This window comes from Artemia franciscana, unplaced genomic scaffold, assembly GCF_032884065.1.
Source record: "Artemia franciscana unplaced genomic scaffold, ASM3288406v1 Scaffold_2230, whole genome shotgun sequence".
In the NCBI taxonomy this organism is placed as follows: Eukaryota; Metazoa; Arthropoda; class Branchiopoda; order Anostraca; family Artemiidae; genus Artemia; species Artemia franciscana.
In genome coordinates this window covers 22,056-42,271 of record NW_027063180.1, presented here as the reverse complement: position 1 = coordinate 42,271, position 20,216 = coordinate 22,056, and the positions used below count along the sequence as shown (strand labels likewise).

Here is a 20,216-nt window from a genome sequence, read left to right as displayed (position 1 = left end):
ATATATGTAAACGCTTATTGTGTGTGATTTATTTGGAATTTCCAGATGTCTTCTCCTGTTGGCTAAAACTTCGTGGATTTTCTTGAGGATTTCAATTAGCATTCTTCTTCTATAGTGTCCACGATTTGCCACAATCTTAGAGTAACCGATTGTTACTCTAACAATCAACTTATCTAACAATAAGTATGGCCGGATTGTTTTTTGTTTTTTTTGCCAAACCCTTATTCTTTTACCTGGCAAAATATTTAAACAAGTATACATTATTTATATGTAAACGCTTATTTGTGTGTGGTTTATTTGGAATTTTCCAGATGTCTTCTCCTGTTGGCTAAACTTCGTGGATTTTCTTGAGGATTTCAATTAGTATTCGTCTCCTATAGTGTCCGCGATTTGCCACAATCTTAGAGTAACCGATTGTTACTCTAACAATCAACTTATCTAACAATAAGTATGGCCGGATTGTTTTTTTTTTTTTTTTGCCAAACCCTTATTCTTTTACCTGGCAAAATATTTAAACAAGTATACATTATTATATATGTAAACGCTTATTTGTGTGTGGTTTATTTGGAATTTTCCAGATGTCTTCTCCTGTTGGCTAAACTTCGTGGATTTTCTTGAGGATTTCAATTAGTATTCTTCTCCTATAGTGTCCACGATTTGCCACAATCTTAGAGTAACCGATTGTTACTCTAACAATCAACTTATCTAACAATAAGTATGGCCGGATTGTTTTTGTTTTTTTTTTTGCCAAACCCTTATTCTTTTACCTGGCAAAATATTTAAACAAGTATACATTATTATATATGTAAACGCTTATTTGTGTGTGGTTTATTTGGAATTTTCCAGATGTCTTCTCCTGTTGGCTAAACTTCGTGGATTTTCTTGAGGATTTCAATTAGTATTCTTCTCCTATAGTGTCCACGATTTGCCACAATCTTAGAGTAACCGATTGTTACTCTAACAATCAACTTATCTAACAATAAGTATGGCCGGATTGTTTTTTGTTTTTTTTGCCAAACCCTTATTCTTTTACCTGGCAAAATATTTAAACAAGTATACATTATTATATATGTAAACGCTTATTTGTGTGTGGTTTATTTGGAATTTTCCAGATGTCTTCTCCTGTTGGCTAAACTTCGTGGATTTTCTTGAGGATTTCAATTAGTATTCTTCTCCTATAGTGTCCACGATTTGCCACAATCTTAGAGTAACCGATTGTTACTCTAACAATCAACTTATCTAACAATAAGTATGGCCGGATTGTTTTTTTTGTTTTTTTTTTGCCAAACCTTTATTCTTTTACCTGGCAAAATATTTAAACAAGTATAGATTATTATATATGTAAACGCTTATTTGTGTGTGGTTTATTTGGAATTTTCCAGATGTCTTCTCCTGTTGGCTAAACTTCGTGGATTTTCTTGAGTATTTCAATTAGTATTCTTCTCCTATTGTGTCCGCGATTTGCCACAATCTTAGAGTAACCGATTGTTACTCTATCAATCAACTTATCTAATAATAAGTATGGCCGGATTTTTTTTTGCCAAACCCTTATTCTTTTACCTAGCAAAATATTTAAACAAGTATACATTATTATATATGTAAACGCTTATTTGTGTGTGATTTATTTGGAATTTTCCAGATGTCTTCTCCTGTTGGCTAAACTTCGTGGATTTTCTTGAGGATTTCAATTAGTATTCTTCTCCTATAGTGTCCACGATTTGCCACAATCTTAGAGTAACCGATTGTTACTCTAACAATCAACTTATCTAACAATAAGTATGGCCGGATTGTTTTTTTTTTTTTTTTTGCCAAACCCTTATACTTTTACCTGGCAAAATATTTAAACAAGTATACATTATTATATATGTAAACGCTTATTTGTGTGTGGTTTATTTGGAATTTTCCAGATGTCTTCTCCTGTTGGCTAAACTTCGTGGATTTTCTTGAGGATTTCAATTAGTATTCTTCTCCTATAGTGTCCACGATTTGCCACAATCTTAGAGTAACCGATTGTTACTCTAACAATCAACTTATCTAACAATAAGTATGGCCGGATTGTTTTTTTTTTTTTGCCAAACCCTTATTCTTTTACCTGGCAAAATATTTAAACAAGTATACATTATTATATATGTAAACGCTTATTGTGTGTGGTTTATTTGGAATTTTCCAGATGTCTTCTCCTGTTGCTAAACTTCGTGGATTTTCTTGAGGATTTCAATTAGTATTCTTCTCCTATAGTGTCCACGATTTGCCACAATCTTAAAGTAACCGATTGCTACTCTAACAATCAACTTATCTAACAATAAGTATGGCCGGATTGTTTTTTGTTTTTTTTTGCCAAACCCTTATTCTTTTACCTGGCAAAATATTTAAACAAGTATACATTATTATATATGTAAACGCTTATTTGTGTGTGGTTTATTTGGAGTTTTCCAGATGTCTTCTCCTGTTGGCTAAACTTCGTGGATTTTCGTGAAAAAGTTTTAACAAAGCTCAGATTTTTGCCAACAGTAATGGAGTCAAGAAAATTATTAAAAATGTTAAAAATAAGGCGGTTATAAACTTGATGAGAACGGTGATATTTACTCATATCTCTATTTTATTTCATTTGTTTAAAATTGAAAAGTATTATGTCCTAAAAAATTATTTCCTTGGAATTCTAAGAAAGATTAAGCTTCATGTTAAACAGAGTACAGTAATAATTAATAAGAGTAACAGAGTACAAAATAATTGAAAAAAAAAATGTTACTGACATCTTTACTATATATTGTAGTACGAAGTCCTAACCATGATATCTTCTTTCTGATTCCCAAACCCTTTTAAGCACTTGTGTAAATATTTGGGGGGGGGGGGGTCTAAAAATTAAGCATAGGTCACTGCTATTTCAAGAGAAAGATCTATAAATAACAGTTCGAATAGCAATAAATCCTTTTATTAGACAGGGAAAAAATAAACAGAGAATATACCGGATATTTCGATTACATTTACAGAAATTGTCGTACGTACCTATGTCGTACATATGGGAAAAAGATCTTTAGTGAAATAGTCCGAAAACTGACAGAAAAAAAAACTATAGAAAATATTTGCTTTGCTAATCTTATTTTTTGACATTCGGTCAGGTAAAAGTATTTAAATATAAAAATTTAATAAAAAGACATTTAACTCTATTTGCAGCTACAAATCGTTTGTAGGAAGCACGCCTCACAATTTGGTGTCTTAGCCAAAATAGTGAAGCATATGCAGAAGAGACATCTGGAAGGAGAAGACCACCCCCTAAGCCTTGATGAAATATTAGATGAGACGACTCAGCTGGATGTAAGCAGCAGCACAAAAATAGTTAGTAGTTCTTCCTTATTTCCCTTCTTTTTGATGAAAATACCGTCTCTTCGTTCTTCTTCTTCTTCTTCTGTAACCCTTAAGGTCTCAAAAAGGGTACCCGCAAGAAATGCAATGGTTAAAATCAGAAATCAGGTGACCTAGTTCTCCAATTATTTAATTGCTGGTTCGTTTATAGTGAATGAATTTTTCTGTTATTTCTTAGTTGTTCGTTAGTATCCGCGGATGGCAGTTCATATTTGTTTGGATTTTTTTTCAAATCGCGGATATTGGCAAATAACTCTCTTTAATGTTGTTAGGTATTTGATTTTTATTCTTATAATTTTTGGTCTTTTATTGAATTTTATTTATCTTTAGTTTTTTTGGCGTTTTTTTTTTTTTTTTTTTTTTTTCATTGGTTTTTAATTGGTTTTGTTGTACTTTCCACGTTTGTTTTTTGGTTTTTGCTTTTTCTTTGATTATATTATTTTGTTTGTGTTGAAAAGAGAGGCGGTTGTTCTCTTGAAATATTCGCTTTTTGTGTTTTCTTCAGTATTTTCGTTTGACCCTTAAAAACCCCATTTTTTCATCATTCTTTCTTTATGTCTTCTTCTGTTCTTCTTTCTAAAGAAGAAGAAGCAAAGTAAGAAGGTGGTTTTTTGACGAGTAGGGCCTATGCCCTACATTGTTGAATCAAGGCTCTAAATGGTGGACTAACCATATTAATCTATATTTCATTCTAGCCCTAAAAAGTTGGATCGAACCATATTTTTGGTACACTTTGTTGTTTGATATGCCATCAGTCAAACGGATCCCAAGACCATCCTTAGGCAATTCCTTTTTAAAACATTTTAAAAATCTTCAAAGCATGTCAAAGTGCCCATGTATCCCTCAGCCTTTCGGTAGCTTTCTGGTAAGAGGTAAACCAGTGTATAAAAACTCTATACCAGGATAAAGAAATATAAAAAATAACATCTTGGAGCTCAAAAGAAATTCTTGAATTTTCTGTCTTTTGTAAATGTACCTTTTCTAGAAAATGAGAGGGGGTGGCAAAGCTTTTTATTTTATCTTGTTGAACATGAAGATATACTGGTAAACCCATGTAATTAGTAAGTGCACTTCAGGGGCGCCAATTAGGGGTGGGGGGCAACTCCCCCCTAGACTTTGACAAATACCTTCTTATTTCCATTGCATAGCTGTTTTCTATTTGATTATTGCTAACTGGTTACTTTACTACCCCTCCTTAAATCCTTGCCCCCAACATATTCGTGAATTGGATCCACTGGTGCGCTTTCCTGGAATCGGTAACAGATTTGTTTTGCACGCAGAAATTTAGTTTAATGTGGCCCAGAAGACAGAGGCTTAATTTGCTGTGGTGCAGGGGGGCAACTGCTCCCCCTATTAAGGCCCTAGTTTGCCCACCCACCCCCGCCTGAAATTTAGTTTCTTCAAATATCTTGTCATAACTAAGATAAGCCTGCATAATTCAAGCATCCAGAGAAACGGGCCAGTTTTCTTTAGTGTATCTTTGCCTTTATAGTACTATATGACTCATTTTTCAGTTTTTCCCTGCCATTTTCCCCTTGATTTTGGAAAATCGACTTCAGCTTTGCCCCCCTCCCATGATTACTCCTCCCACACAAAATTACTCCTCTGCCAGAAGACATTCCTTTTGCAATACTAAAGAAGCTTTCCAAAGGTTATTCTGGTTAACTTGTAGACACTACGCTTGCTTAGAATTTGTCACAAATACGGTTTGTATGTGGTACTTTAGCTTAAAGTACCCCAAAAGAGTGATCTTTCACCCCTGCTTTATATTTATTCCAAAAAAATGATGGAGGTATGGGAATATGTTTATTTGAAATTATTGAGCATGAAAATTGTTTAGCCGTCCAAAAATGGAAATAGTAGACATTATGCTTTCCGTAATACAAATAGTAGGTATTACGAAGTTTAGTTTAAATTCGCTCAAAAGACAGCATTTTCATAGCTCTTAAGAAGCTCTCTATTTTCGTTGTTGTTGACGAAGAGCATTTAAGAAGCTCTCTAGCTTAAGATTGCTTTCATAGCTCTTAAGAAGCTCTCTATTTTCGTTGTTGTTGACGAAGAGCATTTAAGAAGCTCTCTAGCTTAAGATTGCTTTCATAGCTCTTAAGAAGCTCTCTATTTTCGTTGTTGTTGACGAAGAGCATTTAAGAAGCTCTCTAGCTTAAGATTGCTTTCATAGCTCTTAAGAAGCTCTCTATTTTCGTTGTTGTTGACGAAGAGCATTTAAGAAGCTCTCTAGCTTAAGATTGCTTTCATAGCTCTTAAGAAGCTCTCTATTTTCGTTGTTGTTGACGAAGAGCATTTAAGAAGCTCTCTAGCTTAAGATTGCTTTCATAGCTCTTAAGAAGCTCTCTATTTTTGTTGTTGTTAACAAAGAGCACTTAAGAAGCTCTCTAGCTTAAGATTGCTTTCATAGCTCTTAAGAAGCTCTCTATTTTTGCTGTTGTTAACAAAGAGCACTTAAGAAGCTCTCTAGCTTAAGATTGCTTTCATAGCTCTTAAGAAGCTCTATTTTTGTTGTTGTTAACAAAGAGCACTTAAGAAGCTCTCTAGCTTAAGATTGCATTCATAGTTCTTAAGAAGCTCTCTATTTTTCGTTGTTGTTGACGAAGAGCATTTAAGAAGCTCTCTAGCTAAGATTGCTTTCATAGCTCTTAAGAAGCTCTCTATTTTTGTTGTTGTTAACAAAGAGCACTTAAGAAGCTCTCTAGCTTAAGATTGCTTTCATAGCTCTTAAGAAGCTCTCTATTTTCGTTGTTGTTGACGAAGAGTATTTAAGAAGCTCTCTAGCTTAAGATTGCTTTCATAGCTCTTAAGAAGCTCTCTATTTTTGTTGTTGTTAACAAAGAGCACTTAAGAAGCTCTCTTTTTTCGTTGTTGTTGACGAAGAGCATTTAAGAAGCTCTCTAGCTTCAGATTGCTTTCATAGCTCTTAAGAAGCTCTCTATTTTGTTGTTTACAAAGAGCACTTAAGATGCTCTCTAGCTTAAGATTGCTTTCATAGCTCTTAAGAAGCTCTCTATTTTTTTTGTTGTTGACAAAGAACACTTCTAGAAAAACGGGGATTGGAGATGCCTCTATCTTAACTCAAGAAACATAAAGATACGAAAGTAGTCCACGCAACAAGTAGACAGCATCCTCTCCTGGAATTTGTTATGTATTTTGCACTCAAAAAAGTGAGTATAAATTCGATCATAAGTCGGTTTTTTCATATATATAAAATATATTATTAAATTTCCAGTGGTTGGCGAACACAGCTCTTCCAGAAAATCCAAAAATAGAAACTACAGATGAGAATACGTATATGTACAAACCCGTTTACAAGATCAGAGATAAAAGATCCTTTTGAAGCTGTTGAGAACTTACGATTTAAAAGGTCTTGGGGGTATCTCACTAAAGGATATCCAGAATCACTGCCAAACTCTGAAAAGATCTTAAAGGTGAGTAGCCTAATTTTCTAATTAACTAATTTTCAATTAGTTAAGTGATATTCATGTCAAACTTCTGATATTTAGGTTAAAGGTTAGAAGGATTCTTCTTGGGAAGGGTAGGTGGCTGATGCCACTAATGATCATTATAATCAAAATATCATTCCTTTTCCAAGGCAAGTAGCTTATTCTCGAAAGAACATTCTAACTTTTGAACTGTTTATAATGTTTTGAAGCCATTTTTGAAGAACTTAGAAAAATATAGAAGTTTTTTTAGGTAAAAACAACTACAAACTTTTTATCTATCACCTGTATATCAGTCGTTTTCGTAAACTGTCAACATTAATATAAAAGGTAAAGAATACGGCATTAAACTTTAAAGTCCCTACCGCGGTGCTGATGTCCGTTTCTTAGCCCTTCAGCCAGGAAGTGCAATGGGGCCAATGACCCCCGTCCCTAACTAAATAATTTGGTACACTAGGATTAAACCTTCGTCCTCTCAGTCAAAGGATCCTGAAACATTAATATATGTGAGAAACATAAAGTGTTGAGTTATTTTCTGTGTCATTTCACTCATGTTATTTGACATAATAAATTCGTATCGTATTACATTCGTAATACGAGCTTTATGCAGCAGAAGGCTCAGTTTTAACAGAAGCTGAAGCTCAGCTCTGTAGCTAATTTTCCTCCGAAGAAAAATGTCTTTATTTAGACTCTGTTCTCTTCGCTCTTCCTTTGGAGCAGTTTAAATTTTTTTTTCCTGGATGACATATTTTGTTTTTAAATAAACATAAACTTCCGTTCAAACGATATATTGATCAGTGTACACAATGACACTACAATTATATACAATGATGTTACTAACAAGTGAAGGGTTTTTCAATCATTCAGTGGAAAGCCTGTCTTACCGATATTCACGCTTCGTAATTCAAATTGACAGATCGAAACACTGTAACTTATTATTTTCTAAAGCACGCAAATAACAAAAACGTCAATCACAACGAATATAAATACGAGAAATAACAAATATCAAACTCATAATTCTTAAGAAACGACTTAAAACGAAGGAATATATTTTTAATGATGGTTGTCGATTTTGGCGTTATTAGGCCTTAAACAATCCAGCCAACGGCTCGTCAACTGTTAAAACTGGAGATTTGAGAGACAATGTTTACTTTCAGTGGGGTGAAAATTACTTTAAACCATTGTTTTCAGATGTCTTGGTCGCTAAATATTATTTCTATTAGTTTAGCCACATACACCACTTACACCAGACCTAAAACAATTACAATCATTATTTTCGGATTTTAGATTTTCTGAATCTTAAAGGATTATTTTTTTGTAACGTTGGTGGCAAACCATTTCCCCCAATAGAATAGAATTTAATTAAAAAAAAAAGTATTTTACTGTGTGGTTGCCGAATTTGAATTTCGCTTCACAGACAGTACTAATACATATAAATCATATCAAAAGAATTTGACCTTCACGTCAAACATGACCCATTGTGCAAAATACATCGATAAAATGAGTCAAAACTTAATTAAGGGGTCACGCCTGTTCAAATCAACTTGCCGTCTCTCTCATTTTAACTGTTTTTCAGTTTCCTATTAATAAATATTTGAGGGATTTTGTCAGTCTTTCTGCTGATTTTTAAAAGATAAGGAAACGAATATTTTAAATGGAGAAAAAGCTAAGGCCGACTCATATTTCTTTGATATTTGAGATAAAGCCCAAAACCTGTTGTAGGTTTTCTAAACTCCTGCATTCAATATTCCTATAAGTATTATAAGCAGAATGGAGTAAAAAAATTCTTTAAAATGAATAGATACTTTATTTCAAAATTGGTGGTTAATGAACACAGTCCCTTTTGATTCTTCGTATATCTGCTCGCAAAATTGGAAACAAACGACAAAGAGCCTATCAGGTGTCAAGTTAAATTAGATCTTGACCCATGAACTAAAGTAAGGTTGTTTTTTGTTTTTTTTTTTTGGCACCTGGTAAGTGTGGTTTAGCTGGCTAGCGATTAAGTTCAATGATGTGCAGCGATTTACAGAGAACAGTCATATTTTGTTGATAGAGCACGATCAACGACAGAAACAGTGAAATAATAGGTCAGGAAAAAAAAATCGGGATATGAATTTGTCTTTTGGCAAGGCTCGTCGTGCTAAATTGACACTAGACTGTTTTAACAGATGAAAATATTTTGCCAAAGTATTTATCCAAAAATTCAGTTATCCGTTAGTTATCGTTAGTTATCAGTTAATTCAGACCAAGTCTGAATCTACTTCCTCATCAAGTTAATCGGTTTGGAAGATCAAAGTAATAACTGCTAGGCGTCTATCAAACAGTTCGTGGTAACGAACTGTAGTAAGGAGCGACCCGGCTCAATAGTAACCAAAACTCTAAAAAAAATTGAAATTTGATATCAATAGCTACATCAAAAGAATCACATTTAATGCTGATTTTAAATATATAAATTTTATCAAGTTTAGTCTTACCATCAAAAGTTACGAGCCGTGAGAAAATTTGCTCTTATTTAGGAAAATAGGGGGAAACACCCCCTAAAAGTCGTAGGATCTTAACGAAAATCACACCATCAGATTCAGCATATCAGAGAACCCTACTGTAGAAGTTGCCAGAAGACAAATCACGGGTGCGTGTTTATTTGTTTTGTTTTTTTTCTTTTCCCCAGAGGTCATTGTATCGACCAAGTGGTCCTAGAATGTCGCAAGAGGGCTCATTCTAACGGAAATGAAAAGTTCTAGTGTCCTTTTTAAGTGACCAAAAAATTGGAGGGCATCTAGGCCCCCTCCCACGCTCTTTGTTTTCCCAAAGTCAACGGATCAGAATTTTGAGATACCCATTTTGTTCAACATAGTCGAAAACCATAATAACTATGTCTTTGGGGATGACCTACTCCCCACAATCCCTGGGGGAGGGGCTGCAAGTTACAAACTTTGACCAGTGTTTACATATAGTAATGGTTATTGGGAAGTGTACTGACGTGTTCAGGGGGATTTTATTTTGTTTGGGGGTGGGCTGAGGAGAGAGGGGCTATGTTGGAGGATCTTTCCTTCGAGGAATCTGTCATGGGGGAAGAAAAATTCAATGACAAGGGCGCAGGATTCTCTAGCATTACTATAAGAAAACAATGAAAAATAAACATGAAAAACGTTTTTTCAAATGAAAGGAAGAAGTAGCATTGAAACTTAAAAACGAACAGAGATTATTACGCATATGAGGGGTTCTAAAAATACTTTAACATAAAGAGCGAGGTATTTAGGAGGAGATAAATACCTTGCTCTTTATGCTAAAGTATATATAGTAATTTCAACTAATTTATTCTACGGCCTTTCTGATTCAGGGGTCATTCTTAAAGAATTGGGACAAAACTTACGATTTAGTGTAAAGAGCGAGGTATTAACGAGGGTACAAACCCCCTCGTATACATAATAAAAATATAAGGTTATGAAAGTTTGTTACGTAAGTTAATTCTTAAGTTACGTATATTTTTTACTAATAAAAACGTTCGTTAAAAAATTAAAATTCCTAGTTGCCTTTTTAAGTAACCGAAAAATTGGAGGGCAACTAGGCCTCCTTCTCCACCCCTTATTTCTCAAAATCGTCTGATCAAAACTAAGAGAAAGCCATTTAGCCAAAAAAATAATTAATATACAAATTTCATTTTAATAATTTATGTGCGGAGAGCCAAAACCAAACATGCATTAATTCAAAAACGTTCAGGAATTAAATAATAAAAAAAAAAATTCTTAGCTGAAAGTAAGGAGCGACATTAAAACTCAAAACGAACAGAAATTACTCCGTATATGAAATGAGTTGTCCCCTCCGCAATCCCTCGCTCTTTACGCTAAAGTTTGACTCTGCCACAATTCTACTTTTTAAAACAATGAAAAGCTTTAGCGTAAAGAGCGAGGGATTGCGGAGGGGACAACTCATTTCATACACGGTGTAATTTCTGTTCGTTTTAAGTTTTAATTTCGCTCCTTACTTTCATCTAAAAAAAATAGTTTTTTTTTATTTAATAAAAGAAGAACGCAAGCATATTTTGCATATGCAAGGTGTTTTTTTTTAAATATGCTTAATATGCCTTTTTTTTTAATATGCTCGTAAAATTGGAAAACTAACGACAAAGAGGCTATCAGCTGTCAAGATCTTGACGCATGACCTAAGGTAGGGGGTTTGTGCAGGGTACATGTGGTTTAGGTGCTAGCGATTAAGTTCAAATGATATACAGCGATTTACAGAGAACAATCATATTTTGTTGATAGAGCACGATCAACGACAGAAACATTGAAATAAAAAGACCGGTATAAAAAAAGACGGAGGTGTGAATTTGTCTTTTCACAAGGCTCGTCGTGATAAATTGACACTGGGCTATATTCTGACAGGTGAAGATATTCTCCAAATTCTTTATCCAAAAACTATTTATCAGACTAAGTCTAAATCTTCTTCTTCATCAAGTGAATCGGCTTGAAGATGGAAGTAATAACTGCTGGACGCCTATAAAAGAAGAAGACGAGCATATACAGAATATGCAAAGTGTTTTTTTTTAATATGCTTCATATCTCTTATTTTATTCAGTGGCGTGAATTGCTTAGAATATAAGGTATCAGAGAGGAAAATATATTTATGTTAAATCTAAAAGGGTATTTCGTTGTTTTTTATTTTGTCAAATGAAAACACCTAAAAATGTTTTTCTTAATGAAAATACTTAAATAATATTTTAAATCAAGAGATAAAAATGCCCTGAGAGGGATATACCCCAACAAGAAACTATGTTCCTTAAATAGATTTTTATTTTCTCTAATTCTCATTTCGCTTACTGGGGGCAGTGATTTTCGATAGATTTTGTGTTCATCTATCGTAACCTTTGTTTTAGGATGACGAGTTTATAAAAATATACAAAAAATCTCTCTTTTGAGACTTGCTCTTCGTCTTTGGTTTTATCGTTGGAGCGTTATTCAAAGAAGGATCGTAGGGCAAAATCTTAGGGGGGGGGGGCAATTAGACAAGGGTGCCAATAATTGAGTATATTTACAAGTTTATGGTACTTACTAAGTACCGCAACCATACTTAAGAAGTGAAGTTAATCTAATGAAATACACCAAAATATGATGAAAATACAATATCAAACAGTTTGTGGTAATGAACTGTAGTAAGGAGCGACCCGGCTCAATAATAACCGAAACTCTAAAAAATGTGAATTTTGATACCAATAGTTACATCAAAAGAATCACATTTTAATGCTGAATTTTAAATAAATAAGTTTCATCAAGATTATTTATACCCATCAAAGTTACGAGCCTGAGAAAATTTGCCTTCATTTTAGAAAATAGGGGAAAACACCCCCTAAAAGTCATACGATCTTAACAAAAATCACACAATCAGATTAAACGTATCAGAGAACCTTATTGTAGAAGTTTCAAGCCCCTATCTACAAAATTGTGGAATTTCGCATTTTTGCCAGAAGACAAATCACGGATGCGTGTTTATTTGTTTTTTTGTTGTTGTTTTTTTTTCCCAGGGGTGATCGTATCGACTCAGTGGTCCTAGAATGTCGCGAAAGGGCTCATCCTAACAAAAATTAAAAGTTGTAGTGCCCTTTTTAAGTGACCAAAATTGGAGGGCACCTAGACCCCCTCCCACGCTCATTTTCCCTCAAAGTCACCGGATCAAAATTCTGAGACAGCCATTTTATTCACCATAGTCGAAAAGCCTAATAACTATATCTTTGTGGATGACTTACTCCCCCGCAGTCCCCATGGGGGGGGGGGGCTGCAAGTTACAAACTTTGACCTTTGTTTACATATAGTAATGGTTACTGAGAAGTGTATAGACGTTTTCAGGGGGTTTTCTTGGTTTGAGGGGAGAGTTGAGGAGGGTTTACGTGGGAAGATCTTTCCATGGAGAAACTTCTCATGGGGGAAGATAATTTCAATGAAGGGGGCGCAGGATCTTCTAGCATTATTTAAAAAAGCAATGAAAAAATAAATAATAAAAGTTTTTTTTTTGCTGAAAGTGAGAAGCAGCATTAAAACTTAAAACCAACAGAAATTATTACGCATATGAGGGGTTTACCTCTTCGTAATACCTCGCTCTTTACGTTAAAGTATTTTTAGTAATTTCAACTATTTATTCTGCGGCCTTTGTGTTTCAGGGGTCATTCTCAAGGAACTGTTACAAAATTTAAGCTTTAATGTAAAAAGCGAGGTATCGACGAGGGGTGAGCCCCCCCATATACGCAATAAAAACATACGAATATAGAAGTTCGCTACGTAATTTAATTCGGAAGTTACGTATATTTTTTACTTATGTAAACATTCATAAAAAAATATAAGTTATAGTTGCCTTTTTAAGTAATCAAAAAATTGGAGGGCAACTAGGCCTCCTTCCTCGCTGCTTTTTTCTCAAATCTCCCGATTAAAACTATAAAAAAGTCATTTAGCCCCAAAAAATTAATATGCAAATTTCGTTTTAATTATTTATGGGCGGAGAGCCAAGATCAAAACATGCAGTAATTCAAAAACGTCCAGAAATTAAACAAAAAAAAACAAGTTTTTTAAATGAAAGTAAGGAGCGACATTAAAACTTAAAACGAACAGAAATTACTTCGTATATGAAAGAGGCTGCTTCCTCATCAACGCCTCGCTCTTTACGCTAAAGTTTTTTACTGTTTTAAAATGTAGAGTTAAGAGAAAGAGTCAAACTTTACCGTAAAGAGCGGGGCATTGATGAGGAAGCAGCCCCTTCAGTATACGAAGTAATTTCTGTTCGTTTTAAGTTTTAATGTCGCTCCTTACTTTCATTTTTTTTTAAACTTGTTTTTTTTTTTTGAATTTTTTTAGGTACAGAATCATGGAAAAATACAACAGAAAATTATAGAAAGCTGGCCATTCAGAACAAATTCTATGAAAATACGTAACCTAACCCCAAAGGATGTTGCGAATTATGTATGTGAATATTTTTGATGATATGCGATGATGCTCGGAAAAGAATTACGCGGCCTCCCAAAATAGTTCAGTCGGAGGTTCCAATAGAAAATCAGTTGGTTTTTAATGCTTGCACTATATCACTAGAATGCAATCAAATTCAAGGGGTGTAGACGGGATTTCTCTCAAGATATGCTAAATCAGTTATAACACCTGTTTTATGTAATTTGATTAATAAATCTATGGAAAAAGGAATTTTTCCGGAAGTTTTGGAGATCACTAAAATAATAACATTGCAAACAAAAGACCCATTTCTATCCTCACTTTCTTTTCAAAAATATATGAAAAGGTAATTGGATCCAGGCTAACTGATTACATTGAAAATAATAAAATTCTCATAAATACTCAATTTGGTTTTAGAAAAAATAATTCCAAAGAAATGGTAACTATTAAACCTGTTGACTGGTAAACACGCCGTTTGAAGCGAGTCTGATTCCAGCTGCTTTACTCCTGAATTTGAACAAGACTTTTGGTACGATTGACCCTAAACAGTTATAACTTTAGCTGGAAGAAATCGACGTGACCGGAAAGAGTTTGTCTTGGTTCGAATCTTATTTAAGTGACCGGAAGCAAATAGTGGTAAATGGGTGTTTTACCTATGTGGCTAGTGCGATAACTTGCAGAGTAGCCCAGGGTTCGATACTGGGTCCTCTTCTATTTTTAATTTTTATAGATTGGATTAAGTATTATTTGTCAGAGGCTGGTATAATCCTATTTGGAGACGATACTCTTTTACTCGTAGCTGCTCCATCAGTTGATTTACTTTTTGATAAAATGATAAAGGCAATGACCGTGTTTATTGAGTGGGTAGATTTCGATCTTTTGACATTAGATAGATAGATAGATAATTTTTATTTGCAACAATTAAATAAATAAATATGACAAATCAGTGTACATCCCTAGTGGCATACATGGCATAACTAGCACTGACAATGTTACATACATTAGCACTCACAAAATAAAAATAAATCAAGCCAAAGTAAATGCAAGCCTACAGCATCAGCATAAATATACAAAAAAAAAAATAATTTTAATAATTTATGTGCGGAGAGCCAAAACCAAACATGCATTAATTCAAAAACGTTCAGAAATTAAATAAAAAAAAACTAAGTTTTTTAGCTGAAAGTAAGGAGCGACATTAAAACTTAAAACGAACAGAAATTACTCCGTATATAAAATGAGTTGTCCCCTCCGCAATCCCTCGCTCTTTACGCTAAAGTTTGACTCTTTGCCACAATTCTACTTTTTAAAACAATTAAAAGCTTTAGCGTAAAGAGCGAGGGATTGCGGAGGGGAGTAAATGCAAGCCCACAGCATCAGCATAAATATACAAAAAAAAAAATTCCCCGCAACATATTAAACGCAAATCATTTAATCATTTGTTATTTAATTAAATATTTGAAAACCCGTCATAATTTACATATAAAATAAATTATACTAAACATAATTACATTTTATTTTCTCTTATATCTAGTATTTAAACTAATTTAGAATTAATAATAAACGGGAATCAAATAAAAAGAGTAAAGGTAACAAAATACTTGGGTTTAATGATTGATGAAAATCTATCATGGAAAACACATTCAAATATTATAACTTCAAAGTTCTCCAGATCTCTGGGTGTGCTTCGCCGAGTTAAAAACCTAGCATCCCAGAAAATTCTTCGATTGCTTTTTTTTTCTTACATTTGTTATGGTTGCTCTGTATGCGGCTAGTAATTTTGTGTCCTGTTATAGAAAAATCCAAAATAAAGCCGTTAAACTTTAGTCACCTAAAAATTTGTTTACTCATTATGTTAGTGAACTTTACACTAAGAATCAACTTTTTGATATTTCAAAAACAAGAGATAACCAAGTTAGTATTTTCACATATAAATTTATCAATAATATTCTTTCCTCTTCTTTCGAAAATTGTTTCTCCATTGATAGTGATATCCATAGCCATGATAACATTTAGAAATACGATTAGAGCTGCTTCTGTGATTAGAAATTTCGCCCCCTCTGTGTGGGATATCATTCCAATTGAAATAAGAAATTCGAGTCGTCTGACATCCTTCAAGGCTGCAGTTAAGAGATTTTTTCCTTGCAAAAGAGTAATATGTTTGTATGTATATGTATGTAGTTTATATGTTTGTTTGTAGTACTATGTAGAGTAGAGAAGACTGCCACCTGCTGCCAACGAACCTTTGGGGCTTTTTTAGCAGGTGCTGCAAAGGGTTTTGGATACATTTTTAAAATAAAATTTATCTTGTCTATTATTATTTCATAGATTTTTTGTTGGGCCAAGAAGACCTCATCTCATAAAAAAAAGCAAGTGAATATATATTGACCAAGTTAGAAAAAACGTTTTTTTTTTCGAGTTTTACGGATAACACTCTGTCTCAATTTATCTCAAAGGTTTTTCAAAAAAAAAAAAAAAAAATTACCAGTCCTGATTTCTCTACCAATGCTATAAAAAATAAAACTATCATTCTGTTTTTTTGCATAACTTAGTATTGTATATCGAACTTAAAATTCACCAACAATTTTTCCAAAAATAATTCTTTTTGATAGAAAAATTCTTTCAATCCTGGTCAACAGTTTTTGTTTTGACAGCAGTGTTAGAAAAATTTTTAGTAATCGTTTTTTTTTTCTGGGTGGCAGAAAAATCCTTGCAAAAAGCAAAAGCTGAAGAAATAGAAGAAAGACAGATTATCCAAATTGTTTAGGAAAGGGTTAGTATTGGGTAGGAATTATTTAGGAAGTATATCGTTACAATTTTTGTTAGATGTTCTTTCCAAAAATAATGACTAACTCTACTTCAGTCATAATTGAATCCTCCCATGGGCTTGGTTATTTAAATAAGTTTTGGCTACAGGGAATATTAGCCTAGCAGATATTATAGCACTCATAGTCTACTTACTTATGGGCCTTGTGATCCTTGAAATGTATCATTGAAGTTCAACCTCTTTGAGGGGTGTCAATATATGGGTTATAACCATCAAATAAAACAAAGAAAACAGAAATCAAATGAATATTTCACATAGCCTATGTAAAACAAGGCATCTTCAGTATTGAGGAAAAACTAAAATCTAAAACACAAATACTATAACTAAAGATTTATGTTATTTAAATCAAACTATATATATAAATCTATACCCTATAGACTATATCAATCAATCAATTTATTTATAACCTATATACAAAAAAGAGGGCAGAACGCCCTTAAGATGGAGTAATAAGAGAAAAAAAAGCTACATATAAATACAAATCAACACAAACAAACAATTAAATAAGTAATGCTGACTATGGGTGAGACACTATTGACATAGAAGAACAAAAATCATGAAGCCTTTTATCAATAATAGATGTAGGAGAAACTAGGAGGAATTTGTTCATTAAGTAACTATTTCTAGTCCAAGGAGGGTAACTGAGAAGGAATTTAGCATAACGAAAATATACTCTACAAACAGATAGGCCTAGTTTCTGAGGTTCACTAAAAAACTGCCAAACCAGACAAAGAGGAAAGAGATGAGGTACAACTAGGCTATTATAAATTTTTGCAAGATTTAATTTATCAATGTGTTTAATATTAGATACAATTGAAGCATAAGCAATTCTCAGTTTTTTCTTCAAATTTTCAAGGGATAATTTCACAGTTTCTTTCATATTTTTTCCAATAGGCATTCCAAGGTAAACTAATTTTTGAGAAAGGGGGTCTTGAACATTAGCTAAAGATAAGAAAATAGGGCCTTTTGTGTCTTTAAAATTGAAAGCTTCAACAGCAGTTTTTTCAACATTGAAAGAAAGCCCAATATTTTTATATTCATTGTAAAGCTGATTAAACGCATTTTCACATCCACTAAAAGTACAGCTTAGATTCAAAATGTCATCTGCAAAAGTTTTTAAAGACAAGTTAAATCCACGGTGAATACAACTAAAATTAATAGAATTTTGGGCATTTAAAACAGAGTTATTAAATAAAGAAGGTGAGGTAAGGCCACCTTGTCAGACTCCTTTCAAAATATCAAAAAGGGAAGATCCCTCCTTTAACTTTGCCTTAAGGTGATGGTACATATATAAAAGGCACTTTACTATACAAAAATTTATGCCTCTTATATATGCTTCAAATAAAACTTGGGAAAAAATGCAAGAGTCAGAAGCACAAGCAACATCTAAAGCATAAAGGATAATATGCGATCTGCTTCTTTCTGCATCAGCAAGAACATTCATTAAAGCAAAAAGGGCATGCTCCTGGCTAATACCTTTTTGGTAACCAAACTGGTGGGGTGGGACATAATATTTAGAAACAATTTCATCCAAAATAACTGACTCAAACAATTTGAAAATAGTACAAGAAACTGTTATAGGTTGGAACAAATTACACACAGTAAAATCCTTTTTGCCTTTTTTTTGGGATAGGGGTTATTTGGCCAACTGTAAATTGATAAGGAACAACTCCATTTCAATAGACATTTGAAAAAGTAGAGATAAATGATTATAAAGAAGAGCACTTGCAGAATCAAAATGTCTGGCAGTAAATCCATCAACTCCTGCGGAATTTCTTTTCTTTAGTTTTTTGCAATAAAACGATGCATCACCAGGATTGGGAGAAGAAAACTTATGCTTATAATAATTTATCCACTCAGGCTCAGGAATATTATTTGCACTAATGTGTTCACAAGGGCATTCAAATTTTTTCCTGAGCTTTGAAGGGTTCTCTGCAATTTTATGAGCGTTTTTCTCAATAATATCAACCTTATGTTTTCTTAACACTTTAGCAAAAAAACGTTTAGAACATAGCTGCAAACCATTTATAGTCCCAGACTTAGGCCTGCTGCAATCCTTCCAAATATTCAGCCAAATTTTAGAAGACTTGCACATGGAAATATGGGAAGGGTTTTTTGACCAACCCTGAACTTGAGAGCCTTTCCTAATATGCTTGCACGGGACAGCTGAAGCTTCAGCACACTTTAATGCATGGTTAATTTCAGCTAGATAGGTGGTAAGTCTGATGGCTATTTCTCTTTCACTAAGGCCCGAGCCCGAGCACAACAAATGAAAGGGCACCTTTATTATAGCTTCAGTAGTTTTACCAATAATATGGTCCTGAAGATGATGAAATGGTAGAAATCTGGTTCAGTTGATGAGATGACAAAACTTAAACATTAATGGTAGAAATACCATTTGTAAATCCTACTTACAAACATGTTATAACAGGGGACTTGTCAATAATAAAGCAAGATGATCTTCAAATTATAATGAATAAAGGGGCTAATTTCTGTCTTTCTCATCATCTGAAACCATCGAGTGTTCTTGATGGCTTGGAAAATGATTTTGATTTATTTATTGATAAGTGGTGTAAGAAAGAGAATAAAAATAAAGAGAGTTTTCAAAGTTGGAAGAATTTAATTATTAGTAGAGTAAGAAATAAAATATATCTAACTTAAAAAATAGTAACGCTAAATCATTATTTTATAATGAGAAGATTAAACAAGCAATTGCTAATCTAAAGAATGAATTTGTAATTGTGCCAGTGGATAAAGCTAGTAATAATTTTGCCATAATTTGTCAGAAGCTGTATTGTGATATCTTAAAAAGGGAGTTATGCACAACTAATGTTTATGAAACGGTAAATATAGAGGATGAGAATTTAATTGAAAAGACTGAAGAAATACTTTTTAAAAATTTTAATATTAAAATAAATGACAATGATAAAAAGTTCCCTTTCCTATATTGGACTGTAAAATTTCATAAGAATCCCCCTAAACCACGGTTTATTGCTGGAGCAGCTAAATGTCCAACCCGCATTGGTGCTACTGACCTCTCTTTAATTTTAAAGGAAATTGTAAATAAACTTAAAGCCTATTGTTCTGGTATTAAAAAATTTTCGAATTTTAATCCATATTGGAGTGTTAATAATTCACTGCAGGTGATAGATTCTTTAACAATGGTTTCAGCTAAAAGAATTGAGTCTTTCGATTTTGCGACAATGTATACTAATTTATCACTTAATTTAGTGTTTGATAATTTAAAACCTGTTATAAAGAAATCTTTCCTCTTATCTAGTAAAAGGTTCTTAAAAATAGACAGTTATAATAAAAAAGCCATATGGACAAACTGCTTTAATACTACAGTTAACTTGAGATGTTACAGCTTGGATATGATTTTTGAGTTATTGGAATTTGTTTTTGTACAAGCAAATTATGGGAATTCCCATGGGGGGGAATGCCAGCCCATTTATAGCTGACTTGTTTTTAAGTCAACTAGAATATAAATATATGATGGATAAGAATAATCCAATTAATTTAAAACATGCTTTGTCAAAAGATATTTAGATGATATTTTGGTCTTAAATTGTAAGGATTTCATTGATATTTCTAAAAATATATATCCATCAGAGCTTATTCTTGAGCCTAGTCATGGCGCTTGTCATG

The 20,216-nt window shown here is 33.2% G+C and overlaps 1 protein-coding gene across 1 annotated transcript in view; it reads left to right on the top strand.

Annotated features, from left to right (window-relative positions):
• Window positions 1-3,180: 3,180 nt before the first annotated feature.
• Window positions 3,181-20,216, top strand: part of LOC136042860 (transcription initiation factor IIE subunit beta-like) — a 30,198-nt gene continuing 13,162 nt past the window's right edge. The window contains 4 exon segments of the mRNA XM_065727789.1: window positions 3,181-3,336; window positions 6,605-6,701; window positions 6,704-6,766; window positions 6,769-6,803. Coding sequence (XP_065583861.1) covers window positions 3,238-3,336; window positions 6,605-6,701; window positions 6,704-6,766; window positions 6,769-6,803 — 294 coding nt within the window. The 5' untranslated portion in view covers window positions 3,181-3,237.